This window comes from Balaenoptera borealis (assembly GCF_965194805.1).
Source record: "Balaenoptera borealis genome assembly, chromosome: 11".
NCBI lineage: Eukaryota > Metazoa > Chordata > Mammalia > Artiodactyla > Balaenopteridae > Balaenoptera > Balaenoptera borealis.
In genome coordinates, this window is record NC_138868.1 from 9,937,286 (window position 1) to 9,949,726 (window position 12,441).

Sequence of the window (12,441 nt, forward strand, 5' to 3'; positions counted from 1 at the left end):
TGACACTGGGGACGAAGACCGGGACCATCAAGAGAGGAGCCTGGAGTCCTGCTCTGGATCGGCCTGTCGTTGCACTTCCAGGGCCCGAGGCTGGGGCAACCCTGCTGTGGGCGCCCTGGGCCACCATCACCAGCCTCTGCACCTACGCCCCGAGGGTGACAGAATGAAGGCTGGCCCCATCCTCCACTCCCCTGCCCTGGCTGCCGCCACCTCCCAGCTGACCGGGGCGCGGGCAGCACCTACCAGCACTGCTCCGCTGGGTGGTTGTGGACCACGTGGATGATGCGGCCGGGGGGGTAGAGAGGGGTGCTGGCTGACAGGGCGATGGTCAGGTCACTGGGGTGGGTCCAGAGCCGCGTGCTGGCCAGGGTGGTCACCTCCACCTCCTCGGGCAGCTCCGACTTGGGGATGCATTTTGTGGCCCCTACAATGATTCGCCACTGTGGGGACAGGGAGAAGAGGGGGATGGAGCTGAGGGGCGCTGCCCGGGTGGGCAGGGGGTGCTCAGGAGAGCTCATAGGTGATGGTGGGGAACTGGGATGGCCATGGGGCAGAGGGAAGGGCAGCGCCCAGTGAAGAGGCGGGGGCTGAGGTGTCCAGCGGCCACGATGGCCAAAAAGGTGCCAAGGACAGATGACATGGAATGGCTGAATTTCAGGGCTGCAACACCAGTCAACCCCTTATCTAGCGGAGGGGAAACAGGCCCAGCGAAGGGAGGGGACTTGCTCTAGGTCGTCTCATAAGTCAGAGGCAGAATAGACCCCGAAGCTCAGTCCAGCTGCACCCACCAGGCCCGGCCACATTGGGGTCGGCGCCCCGCCACCTGCCTCCTGGGCCTGACAAGCACCCGGGACTGGGTCTGAGAGGGGCAGTTCCATGTCCTTAGGCTCCTCCTAAGTCTTCGTTGCCTGCTCACCCCGGCACCTGGTGCCCTGCCTGCCACACGGTCACGGGCACCAAGGCTGGGAACAGTCCCAACTGAGCTGAGAGGGTGAATGGGGTGAGGGCGGGCCTGGGGGCACAGAGGCCCTGCTGGGCCTGGCCAGCCGCCCCCTGCCCGCCTCAGGGCGCCTGGCTGCAGCATGCCCCCCCCCAGCCTGGAACGCCGAAGGCCATGCTACAGGAAGAGCCCCCAGTGTCCTCTGCAGGCCTGAAGAGGGGTTAGGGAGGGCTGGTCCTCTCCTCTCAGCCGCAGGGAAAACCAGAACAAACTGCCCCCAGACCCCCTCCCCAGGCGACCTCCAGCCTCCCTGAGCCTGGGGAGCGCAGTGGGCTTTGGAGGAGGCCTTCCTGCCACGCTCGGAGCACTGACCTCGGGACTGCTTTGTCCCGACTGCAGGCAGCTCTGTGCCACAGGAGTCAGGACTCAGGAGCCCTCGGTTCCAGTCCTGACTGCGTTACGACTTGCTGTGTGAGCAAAAGCAAGTCCCTTGCCCACCCTGGGCCTCCGTTTCCCCATCTGCACAAGGACAGGTAGGGGGCGGATGGGGTGAGCTCGGAGATGCTGAGGGCCTGATGGCCTGAGGTCCCCAAGACATCCACCATACCCCAGCCTGGCCTCACGTGGCGGGGGGCCGAGGGACAGGTGGGGCAGAAGACAAACGGGGAGCCCAGAGCCCAGGGTGCCCCGGCAGCAGGGAGGGGAGTGAGCTCACCTTGGGCTTGGTGCTTCGCTGCAGGACATCCAGGAGCTGTCTGCGGAAGCCTTCCAGCTGGGAGAGGCCGATCCTGGAGAAGGAAGCAAGTCGGGGCGTCAGCCTGAGCTGGCCCGGGACGGGGAGACGGGCGGGGTGAGGGGCAGCAGGGCTCCCGGGAACACGAAGACCAGGCCATCAGGGTCACGGGGTGGGTGAAGAGCCTGCAGCTGGGCAGGGCCCAGCCAGGAAGGGGAGGCCAGGCAGGGCGGGCCCACCTTGCCCTCTCACCCTGGACACCTGAGTAGGGGGGATTCTGGGGTCCCTCGAGGAGGTGGGAATTTGAGTGAGAGAGACGGGGCACCTGGGTGAGGCCCCGAGGTGGGAGAACAGCCCAGGCCAGGCAGGTGGAGAGAGGGAGCGACTTGCCTGGGGACAAGGTCTTTGCCCAGGACCACAGCTGTCACAAACTCCTTGGAATACTCCATGGCGTCCTCGCTGCAAGGGAAGCCGAGGGGGTGCTAAGGCAGGGGAGGGGCGTGGTGTTCCCGAGGGGGCTCTGCTCCAGCACTCCAAGACCCTCTGGGGAGCGGGGCTGCCTGCTCCCTGCCCGCCTATCCAGTCAGCAAGGCTTTGCTGGGACTAGATCTCAGGGTCCACCTGGCTTTTGACAGAACCCCCAACTCCACTCTCCAGGCCATTCCCAGGTTCCCTTATGATCGGAACCCAGACTGCCTAGTCCAGCCCCCTGACCGAGCCAGCTCCCAGCACTGTCCACCCGTCGCCCCCAGCCAAGTCTGAGGCCCCAGACTGCTCACCTCAGCAGGCCCCCTGGGGGGGAGTAGGCAAAGCACTTGAGGGTCGGGTACTGGGGGCGCAGGAGGAAGGAGAGGATGGCAGCAGTGCCTGCACCCAGGGAGTGGCCCACCACTATCAGGCCGTAGTGTTTGGTTCCGCGGCCCTGGGGACCGAGAGAAGCCCTGAGAGTCCTGCCCCGCTGCCTGCCAAGCTGACACCAGGGAGGCAGAGGGGGCTTCCCAGAGTCCTGGGATCATGTCTGTGCTGTGTGGCTTCTGGGGCAGAGGAAGAGCCAAGCTAGGCCCCCACAGAGCAACTTCTTAGGGAGACTATATAACAAACTCCTATTCATCCTTCAAAACCTTGCTCAGAGGTTACCTCCTTGGAGAAGCCCTTCCTGATTTTCCAGGAGAGGCTTGCTCCCTCCTAGATACTGCATCTGCACCTGGGGTAGACCTTTAAATATAATGATTACACTCTATTATAATCATTTGGTCACCTGCTCCCATCCCTGTGCCCCAACCACTAGACGGGGGTCTCCTGAGGCCAGGGACTGCTTGGCTTTGGGAAGGGCAGTTGGGAGCACCTCAGGAGCTGCCTGCCTGCACAGGGAGGAGTGGGCAGTGGGCAGGGCCCAGATCGCCCTCAACCAGAGCAGCACCCCTTCTATCTGTTCTGCAATTATTTTCTATGTTCATTCTGCCCAACATTTTGGAAGCCCCAGAACTGAGCCATCTTTAGCCTCCAGTGCCTGGCACCGAGCAGGTGCTCGCAACTGTGTGGGGCTGAGCAGGGGTGTTCAAGAGGAGCTGGTACAAAAGAAGAAAGGGCCAGAGGGGGTGGGAGGGACTGAGCAAGTGAGGAGGGGGCTGGGAGCCAGGGATGGAAGGAGAGTGTAGGAGCCTGGCCTGCAGGGGAGGCTCCATCATTCACCTGTCCTGTCCCCAGTCTGTTGCCCTGGGGGTGGGCGAGCTGGGTGTGGCAAGGGCTCATGGCATGGAAAACGCCTCACCAGGTCTCGCCCGAAGGCCTGGGACAGGACCATCTCCTGCTCCAGCTTCTTTTTGATGTACTCAGCCGAGAGGACCATTCCCTGGGCGAGGAGGAACAGAGGTGGGTGTCACAGGGAGGGAGGGAGGCCTGTCAGGGGCCAGCAAAACCACAGGGATGTGAAGCTCACTAACCCTGTCCCGCCCATTTCCCCCTTTGGTCCTCATGACAAGCTGGCTGGGGGGGGCGCTGGTGGACACTTTATCACATCATTTCCATTTCACAGATGAGAAAACTGAGGCTCAGAGGGATGGTGTGCCTAATAGGAACCCGTGAGATCTCTTCCCAGTTGCCTCCTTGAGCTCTTGTGGGACAGGATCTGTGCCGGGCAGGGCTGCGGGGGTCCTGGCAAGTGGGGGGCAGTGGACTTTCCAGACGAATCCGCACCTCTCTGACCAGTCTCTCCTGGTGAGCCCAGTGACCCCGGAGGAACCCCTACCCCAACAGGACAGGCCTGCGTGCTGGCAGCGGAGAGGAGAAGGCCAGGGGCCGCCGGGGGAGCCCACGAGGAGGGGTACCTTGTGTCCCAGCCAGGTGCCATGGTGCCCCTCCACAGGGAGGCGCTCGGCGTCACCGGTCAGGTCTGTCAGGGCGTCCTTGTGGGGAGAGAGGATGGTGAGGAGCGGGACCGAGAACAGGAAGAAGGAGGCGGGCACCCTCGGGGGCTGTGAGGGGGCAGCGTACCTTGGGGGACAGGGTTCCCCGGATACTGATCACCACTTTCTTCTTATCGTGGTCCACTGCCACGTAGAAGGGGGTTTCATAGACCTAGGAGAAGGGCGGCTCATGAGCCTGAACGGCCCCCGAGGTGGAGCCAGATCTGGGGAAGTGACTGAAGCCGGTCTCCTTCAGGGCCCGGGAATCTGGCTCCACTGGCCACTGGGCCCCTGTCGCCTGCAAGGGTCACAGTAGGTCCCTCCCAACCCAGCACACGGCCTACCCGGCCTTCCTAATTCCGCTGACCCCGGTGCCCTTGACTGCTGCCGTCCTGCCTGCTTAGTCCTGAGGGAGCTGCCCCCTCCCTAGTGCCTCCTGCTTCTTCCCTCTCAATTCCTTCCCCCAAAGGCTGGGGCCAGGAAGCCCCAGTGCCGGGTGCGGGGTTGGGGTCCACTTCCTAGCCCCAGAGCAGATGCAGGCCAGGATGTGGGGAGAAGGAGGCAGCCCATCTCTGGTCTGCCCAGCGAGGGGAGGCCTGGAGGCTTCGGTCAGCCATGCCAGCCAAGCCAAGGGCTGCTGCCGCTGAGGGGGACAGCGTACACACCCCAGGCCGCAGCGCTGCCTGCCTCCTGTGGCCTGTGGAGGACCGAGGCCGGGGGGATGCTGCCTGGCCAGCCCGCCCCAGTCCCTCACCGCATCATGGCAGGAGGTGTAGACGATGTCCACCGCGGTCATGTTCTCGTCCAGGAAGTGGCGCCGGATGGCGATGGCGTTGCAGCCGCAGCAGTTGTCTTCCTCGATGGTAACTCCAGGGGCAAACCGGGGCCGTGCGGGACACAAGCAGCACCTGGGCGGGTGGCAGAGGGCTCAGGGCCAGGGACCCCGACGGAGCAGTGGTCTCCCCCATCCTCTCTGGAACTGGTTCTTGCAGCCCTACCCCCTCGCCAAAGCCTCCCCTGCAAAGCTCCACCGGTCCGGCCCGGGCCCAGCCCTCATCTTACTGGGTCTCTCGGCAGCACAAGACCCAGTGGGACTCGCCCTCCCCTTTGAAATGCTCTCCCCATTCGGCTGGAGGCACCCTTTCTCCTGGGCTGCTTCTCCCTCAGGGGCAACCTCCTCGTACTAGTCCTCTCACTGAGGACCCAGAGGTCAGCCCTGGAGCTCCTCTTCTCTCTAGCGACACTCGCTCCTGGGGCCTCATCCAGTCCTGGGCTTTAAATACTACCTATGCACCAATAAGCCCCAGAGACCTGCTCACATTCAACTGCCTGTGCAACACGTCCTCCCAGATGTCCCACAGGATTGCAACCTTTCCAGGCCCCAGTCCCCGAGGCCCCGCCCCCTGTGCTCCGGCAGTCCCCACACCCACCCCTCAGGGCTCAGCCCCACGCTCGGCACCATCGCCATCGGGTCCTCACCCCACCTCACATCCCACATCAAGTCCGTCAGCACATCCGCTAGCTCTGCCTTCAAATTCAGATCTGGACTCCGAACGCTTGCCCTCACCGCCACCCCCTAACCTGCTCCAAGCCACTTTATCCCTGCCTTGGAGTGTCACAGGGGCCTCCTGACTGGTCTCCCTCATTTATACTCGCCCCTTACGTTCTCAACGTGGCTGCCAGAGCGACCCTTTAAGATATACGTCAAGCCACATCACTGCACTCAAAACCCTCTGATGCTGCCCTTCCTGTCCAGTATAAAGGCCAGAGTCCATGCAAGGGCCGAGGGCCCTGCCCCATCTGGCCCTGGTCCCCTGGCCTGTTGCCTCCGACTCCCCTCGGATGCGTTGACCATATTCCTGCCTCAGCCTCTTTGCACTGTGGTTCCCTCTCCCTGGAACATTCTTCTCGTGGTTTGTGTGTGGCCGGATCCCTCACTCCTTCAGGCCTCTGCTCAAATGTTATGCTCTGGGAGGTCCGCCACCTGGGCCACCTCATCTGACATAGCTAGCCCCTGCCAAGCCTGACAACACAGCCAGCCTAATTTTTCTCCAGAACACTGATGTGCTCCAATGGGCTGCATTTCCTTGTCTGTGCCTTGCCACCAGGCGGTGGGCTCCACAGGGCAAGGTTTGCTCTGCTTGGTTCACAGTTATGTCCCCAGCACCAAAAACAGCGCCAGGCACATAGCAGGATTCCCCAAAATGAACGGGTGAGCGGCTGAGCTGGGCACCCAGCTCGAGTGCAGCTGCTCCTCGGGCCACCAGAGGGAGCCAGCACCCAGCAGATGGGTCCCTGCAGCCCCGAGAGCATGTGACCTGTGTCTGCCTGCTTTCTTGGCTTGACGGCTGAGATTTTATTGATACTAAGAATCCTAGATCTCGGTGATGCAGAGGTTTGTCTTCATTCGGGCAGCACCTGAGTGACTGATACGTTACTCCCACTGGGAAGAGGCCTCACTGAGAAAACCCAGGGTCGAGCCAAGTCTCGGAAGCAACCAGGCCTGGGGTGGGCAACCACCTCCATTTACTCTGGGAGACCCCCCCACCCCTCCCCCGCCACTGCTGGGCCAAGTGGGGACAGGTCCGGGTCTGTGGGCCAGGCTCCCGTTTCCAGGCAGCTGTGGCCCCTCTCCAACCTCAGCCCCGCCCTCCAGCACCGAGCACGTGGCTGCCAAAGTGTACGTAGTCTTCGGAGACAGAGACCTGGGCTTGAATCCTTGCTCTGGTGGCCCTTCCTGACCGCGAGGGCCTGGTGGGCAGGTGCTGATAGCTACTTCACAAGGCTGGGGTGAGATCAAAGGCCCGAGAGGCAGGAAGCAGCTGGCATACAACAGGCACCCAATAAATGGTGGTGCAGGAAGCAGCTGGCATACAACAGGCACCCAATAAATGGTGGTTCTCCCTCTCTCCAGGGAGAAGGCTGCCCGAGTCGGTGATCTGAGGGCCAGGGGAACCGATGAGAGCAGCGGGGCCGGCAGCCTGGAAGGGAGGGGCCTGCGGCACCTCCGAGGCCAGCACTCCTGCCTGGAGGAGGCTGGGGCGCTGAGGGGCTCCAAGGTCCTGGGAGCCTGAGGACCCGCTTGGCCCATGGCAGGGCCTCTCCTGCCCACAGGAGACTGACCACACGTCCAGGGCAGGGCTGGAGCTGAGTGGGGTGTCCCCAGGGTGGCGGGGCCATAGGCAGGCATGGCCTGCCATGCTCTGTGTGGGACGGGAGGACCACTCCAGGTGAAGGGCCTGGGCCTGAGGCCGGTGGGCTGCCCTCCTTCCTCCAGCCAGTGCTGGGACTCTGGGCTGCTGTGGACAGGCTGGGACTGTCCGGAAAAGGGAGCCCGGCCCTCTGGCCTCCGTCCCGACACCCTTGGCCGTAGGCCGGGACTTCAGGCCTGCCTCTTCTCCGCCCCGCAAGGCACCGGGCTCTCACAGAGCCCTCACGGGGCCTGAGGTCCTTCTGCTTCCTCTCCCTGCAGCATCGAGAAGCCTCGCTCCTGTCTGCAGAGCCCCTCAAGTGCCCAGGCTGCCAGTGACTCCCCGGCTTCTGAAATACCCCACAGGTGGGCAGGACGGACCCTGCCCGTACAAATGTCGTCCCCACTCTGCCCGTGAGTAACGGAGCAGGGCTGTCGGAGCCCAGGTCTCAGGACTCCTGGGCCAGTGCTCACTTGGAGAAGGCTCTCAGCCGCTGCAGGGGCTCCCAAGGACGCTGGGGGGGAGAAGCAGTGTGCGGGCTGGCAAAGACGGGGAGGGGCGTGGGGATGCCCTGGTCAGCTGTGTCAGTCGCTGGGGGATGGTGAGAACAAGCCTGAGAGCCCCCCAGCTTTCTGGGAAAAGGACGCTGGAGGAGGGAGTGGCTACTTGGGCCCCAAGGGCGGTAGTGTCGTGGAACAGAAGCTGCCTGCCCAGCATGCCAGCCTTTCGGAACAGGGAGCCCAGGGCGCTGTCCTCCTTCTGCCCGGCCTGGGCAGAGCATGGAGACACCAAAGAAGGGGAGGGGCCCTCGTGGAGCCGAGCCCTCCTCTGGCCCACTTAGGAAAGCAGAGTCCACCCCGGCCCCCGGCAGTGGGCTAAGGGCGGCACCCGGCTGAGGCCTTGCCAGCTCCTTGTGAAGAGGGCTGGAGCCTTTCACAAAGGGCCTTCTTGCTGCCCTTCCAGAGGCTTCTATGGATTGGGCCTCAACCGGGAAAGGCCTTTCTTCCAGAAAGGCAGAGCACAGGAAGGGAGCTGGGAGAAGGAAGATGCGGGCAGAGGGGAGTAGTTGAGGGGGCAGGGAGAGAGATGGGACGGGGGTAAGCTGCACAGCCAGATGCTGGGCAACGTCTCATTTCGTCCTCTTGAAACAACTCCAGGAGGTATGTATGACCATCCCCATTTTACAGATAAGGAAACTGAGGCTTGCAGAGGTAGACCGACTTGCCCAAGACTGCCAGTGACAAAGCGTGGATTCAAACCTGACACCGTGTGATTCCAAAGCCCACGCTCTTCCCCATCCAGGGATAATGCCGAACTAGAAAGGTTGAGGCCCAGAGATGGTGCAGAAGAGAAGCAACACGGGCCGAAGGGGACAGGGTAGCAGGTACAGTCCGTTTAGGGAGAGCCCCCCACGGGCAGGCCCGGCATCGTGACCACAGCCCCTCTGCACATGCCGCTAGCTAAGGGGACGGGCCGGTATACTCACGAGCAGGACCGGGCCAGCTGGCAGAGGCCACAGGCCGGCTTCCGCATCAGGTACATGGGCCACCCGTAGGCAGCCAGGGCAAAGAGCATGTAGTAGCAGACCTCCTTGTAGCGGAGCATCTCTTGCTGGAAGAGAAGAGGCAGAGGGCGGTCACCTCCTGCCCTTCCTGCCTGTAGCCTCAGGGCCCATGGGCTCCCCTCGATGGAGGATGGAGGCAGGAGCTGCCCTCCCAACGGGCTGCAGACCACCCCCACCCCCGCCTTGGAGGACCCGTTCCTCCAGATAATTGCATTTCCCTAATTATCTCCATGCAACCAGGGCACGAATCCTCCTAAGACCTGTCCCATTGCTCCAATCTCAGAAATTAATGATTTGGGGACAGAAAAACACTCAGAGCACTGGATCAATTTCCTTGCCCGGTTTCCCGAGAAGGGAAGAGAGGGGGAGGTTACAGCGACAGTCACCCACCTTGGCAATCAGGCCCCCCGAGAAGGGTAATTTAACCCTGAGAGGCCCGCACCCTCCAGAGGGGGTTGCCCAGGCCACAGAGCAGCAGGGCCGGCCCTGGAGACATGGACATGCTGGGGACCACACCAGTGGCCCACCATCAGGGCGTCTGGGCAGATTGGGATCTCTGAGAAAGGCACCGGTTTGAAAGCTGGTGTCTGAGGCCGGTGGCTGTTATCAGCCTGACGGCTGCAGGAAGGCAGGAGGCCCAGGTATCCCAGCAAAGCGGCTTCCAGTGTCCCGGGTGCCCCAGGCACTGGGGACTCCTGCACTTAGAAGGAATTAGTCACCTTGTAAAAGGTGAAGAGGGTGATTAGTCATCTTGTGAAGTGAAATAAACAGCACCTTCATCAGGGCCCCGAGGGGTAGAACCGTCTCCTGGCTGCCCTGTCTGCTCTCCAGGAAAGCACTGGAGAAGGTAGCTATCCTCTTCGGCTCAGGCCGGAGGGCGGGGCGCTGGCACCTGAAGGCTCAGCTGCCCCTCCCCTGCCCCCCACAGGCGAGAGAGGGCATGGTGAGAGCGAGCCAGGGCAGCCCTGGGAGGCTGGGACGGCCGCTCTGGGCACATGCTATGGACAGGCTATTTTAAGAAGGGATACAAATGCCCATTTTGGGGAGCGGGGGCAAACGGAGAACAGGCTTTTCCAGGGGATTCAGATGTGAAGGATGAACACTGTCATCCTTCTCACACTGTCCCGACTGGCACCACTGTATACCGCGCCGTGCAGGGAACGGGGCTCAGGATGGCTCATCCCCTCCCCACCGGGGCTCTGGGTGAAAGGCAGGCCCAGCGCTGTTTATGCTGCTGCAGGAACAGACTCAGAGGGGTCAGGGACTCGCTCAAGGTCACAGCCCTCCCCCCCCCGCCCCCCGCTACACTAAATCGGTTTGCTTCTGGGGCAGGGCCGGCTCTCCGGCTGCAGTTTCAGCCCTGGGTGAGGAGCTCCTCTACTGGGACACACACACCGGATTTCTCCTAAAGGCGCTTAAGAGGTTCTGCTACTCAGAAAAGCTTGGAGACCAAAGTGCTGTGTCCTGCTGCCTTTTGTAACAGTAACAACCGTGGCAATAATAGTGACAGCTCGCCCTCCTGAAGCCCTTTATCATCTCAGGAGGCCAGGACCAAGCAATCTGAGCACCGTGAGGCCGATTCAGGGGTCTTTTCTGTAGAACCAGCGTGACGCAGGGGTGGGGGTGGGGCCGCTGGCGGGGGCGGACTCGGGAGGAAGGGGGACCGCCTGGAGGGCTGAGCAGGTGGGGTCGACGCTGCAAGGGCAGCGGGCAGGTGGTCTGCTCGGGTCGCCCGGGCAGAGGGAGAGAGGGAGCCGGCACGGGGTGGAGGCGGGGTGGCTCTGACTCACCGAGTTCTTGAGGTCGAGGTACTTGGTGTTTCTGGTCACCGGCATCCCAGACAGGAAGGCCAGGATGTCATTGTTGGCCTGGAAGACAGGCGCGTTAGGGCGACTGCCCCGGGCCCAGCTGCACGGCTGCGAAAGGGGTCCAGGCCCCCAGCTCTGCACCCTGCCCGCCTCCCCAGGGCCTGAGAGCCCAAAGGAGCGTGTGCTTTCTAGCTCTTCCGTGACCTGGCCAGTTTTCCAAAATCTGAGGTCTCCTCATGTCTCCAGTTGCTCCCCTTCCACCCAAGGCATCAATCCCCGGGGACGTTGCCAGCCCAGGCCGGGAGAAAACGTATTTTGCATGGGATGCTGGGAGACCCCAACTAGGACTGGTGTGTTGGCTGGGGTGGGGTGGAGAGGCAAGCGCAGAGGCTGGAGCGCGGAGCTGGATGCTTCATTGGGCCCCTGTGGTTAGACGTCCCCTGGGGCCCTGGAGGCAGCCTTGCGGCCCCGCAGAGGGAAGCCGCTCAAGCAAGAGCCACGAGTGGTGAAGGGTGAGCTGGGGAAGGGAGGGGAGTGAACGTCAAAGGGTGGCCTCCTGGGCCAAGAGGGTGGGCAGAACCCGGGGGGCAGCAGGGGCGGCAGGGAGGGCCGGGAGGAGGGCGGTGCGGGGAGGCGGCCTGAGGATGGCCGCGTGCTCACCTCGTCCAGCACGGCGTTGCGCTTGGCCCGCTGCCGCTGCCGGAGCAACACCAGGCCAGCGATGATGTCGGAGGGCACGATGTCCAGGTCTCGGAAAAACTCGGCAAAGAGGTAGGCGATTTCCGAGTAGGCGTCCTACGAGGTCCAGGGAGGCAGGAGGCGGCGGCAGGGGAGCAGGAGAGAGGACGAGATACGGGGAGTGAATGCCCGGGGCTGGGTGTCTGCTCGGGGTCCCCTGTGCAAGTTCCCCCCAGCCCCCCACACGCGGCCCTCTGCAGCCGTGACCCTGAGGGCCCTGTCCTGGGCTCCGGGCCCCTGTAGACCCGGCAGAAGCTGTCCCAGACATCGCTGACCCTTCTCCTTCGGCACTCACCGGGCACCGTCTACCCTGCACAGATGCCCCCGGGAGCCATTTCCTGTTCTTTCCCCAGGACTAGGAATCAAGGCCTGGGCCTGGCCTGTTTCTCCTTCGGCCTTTGTCTCTAGCAGAGGAGCCCAAACTAAGCTCCTGGCTGCTTTCCCCTCACTGAGTTTCTTCCCACCTCCCACCAGCTGTGACCTTGCACGCCCGGCTAAGGGCTGTATGGAGCCCTGGGTCTCAGGCCCCCTCCCCAACCTGTCCAGAGTTGTAGGCTCAGGGACCCCCACCATGTGCCTGGAGAAGGGGCACGTGACCTGGGGCCACTGGCCCCCCTGGCTGTCCTGCCAGCTCTGTTCTCAGGACAGCCATGCTTGGGGCCTGGCGGCGGGAGGCATGGCAGACAGACGCAGCCCTGCTAGCAGTGTGCAGTCTTCCCTGCCTCACGACAAGCTGAAGTCTGGAACCTCTTCCCTAACTGGTCAGGAGAGGCTGCGGTGGGAAGAAACTCATGGCAACTGGTTTTCTCTCGCTGGGTTTCACCCTTGAGTGTCTGGCACATGTAAGAGAGGAAAAATCAAGGGCTACAAACTCAAAAGCCTAATGGGGCCAAACAGAGCCTGCTACTGCTTTGAGAGGCCCACCTTGGGCAAATCGAGAAATACTGAACTTTACCTAAACTCCCCTGATTTTTAAATGTTGGCAACCAATTCAAATTTTTAAGCAACACAGCATGAGTTGATCGAAACGTTCTCTGGGCTGGACCTGACCTGACCTGACCC

The 12,441-nt window shown here is 62.6% G+C and overlaps 1 protein-coding gene across 6 annotated transcripts in view; it reads right to left on the reverse strand.

The window, feature by feature from the left end:
• DAGLA (diacylglycerol lipase alpha) overlaps positions 1-12,441 on the reverse strand; it is a 62,380-nt gene that overhangs the window by 6,368 nt on the left and 43,571 nt on the right. For all 6 annotated transcript variants that reach the window (XM_082342931.1, XM_082342928.1, XM_082342933.1 and 3 more), the window contains 11 exons: positions 11,302-11,436; positions 10,624-10,701; positions 8,756-8,880; positions 4,833-4,986; positions 4,167-4,250; positions 4,001-4,078; positions 3,445-3,525; positions 2,453-2,595; positions 2,064-2,132; positions 1,656-1,728; positions 244-440 (listed from right to left, as the gene is read on the reverse strand). In XM_082342931.1, coding sequence (XP_082199057.1) covers positions 244-440; positions 1,656-1,728; positions 2,064-2,132; positions 2,453-2,595; positions 3,445-3,525; positions 4,001-4,078; positions 4,167-4,250; positions 4,833-4,986; positions 8,756-8,880; positions 10,624-10,701; positions 11,302-11,436 — 1,217 coding nt within the window. The remainder of the gene's footprint in view (positions 1-243; positions 441-1,655; positions 1,729-2,063; positions 2,133-2,452; positions 2,596-3,444; positions 3,526-4,000; positions 4,079-4,166; positions 4,251-4,832; positions 4,987-8,755; positions 8,881-10,623; positions 10,702-11,301; positions 11,437-12,441) is intronic.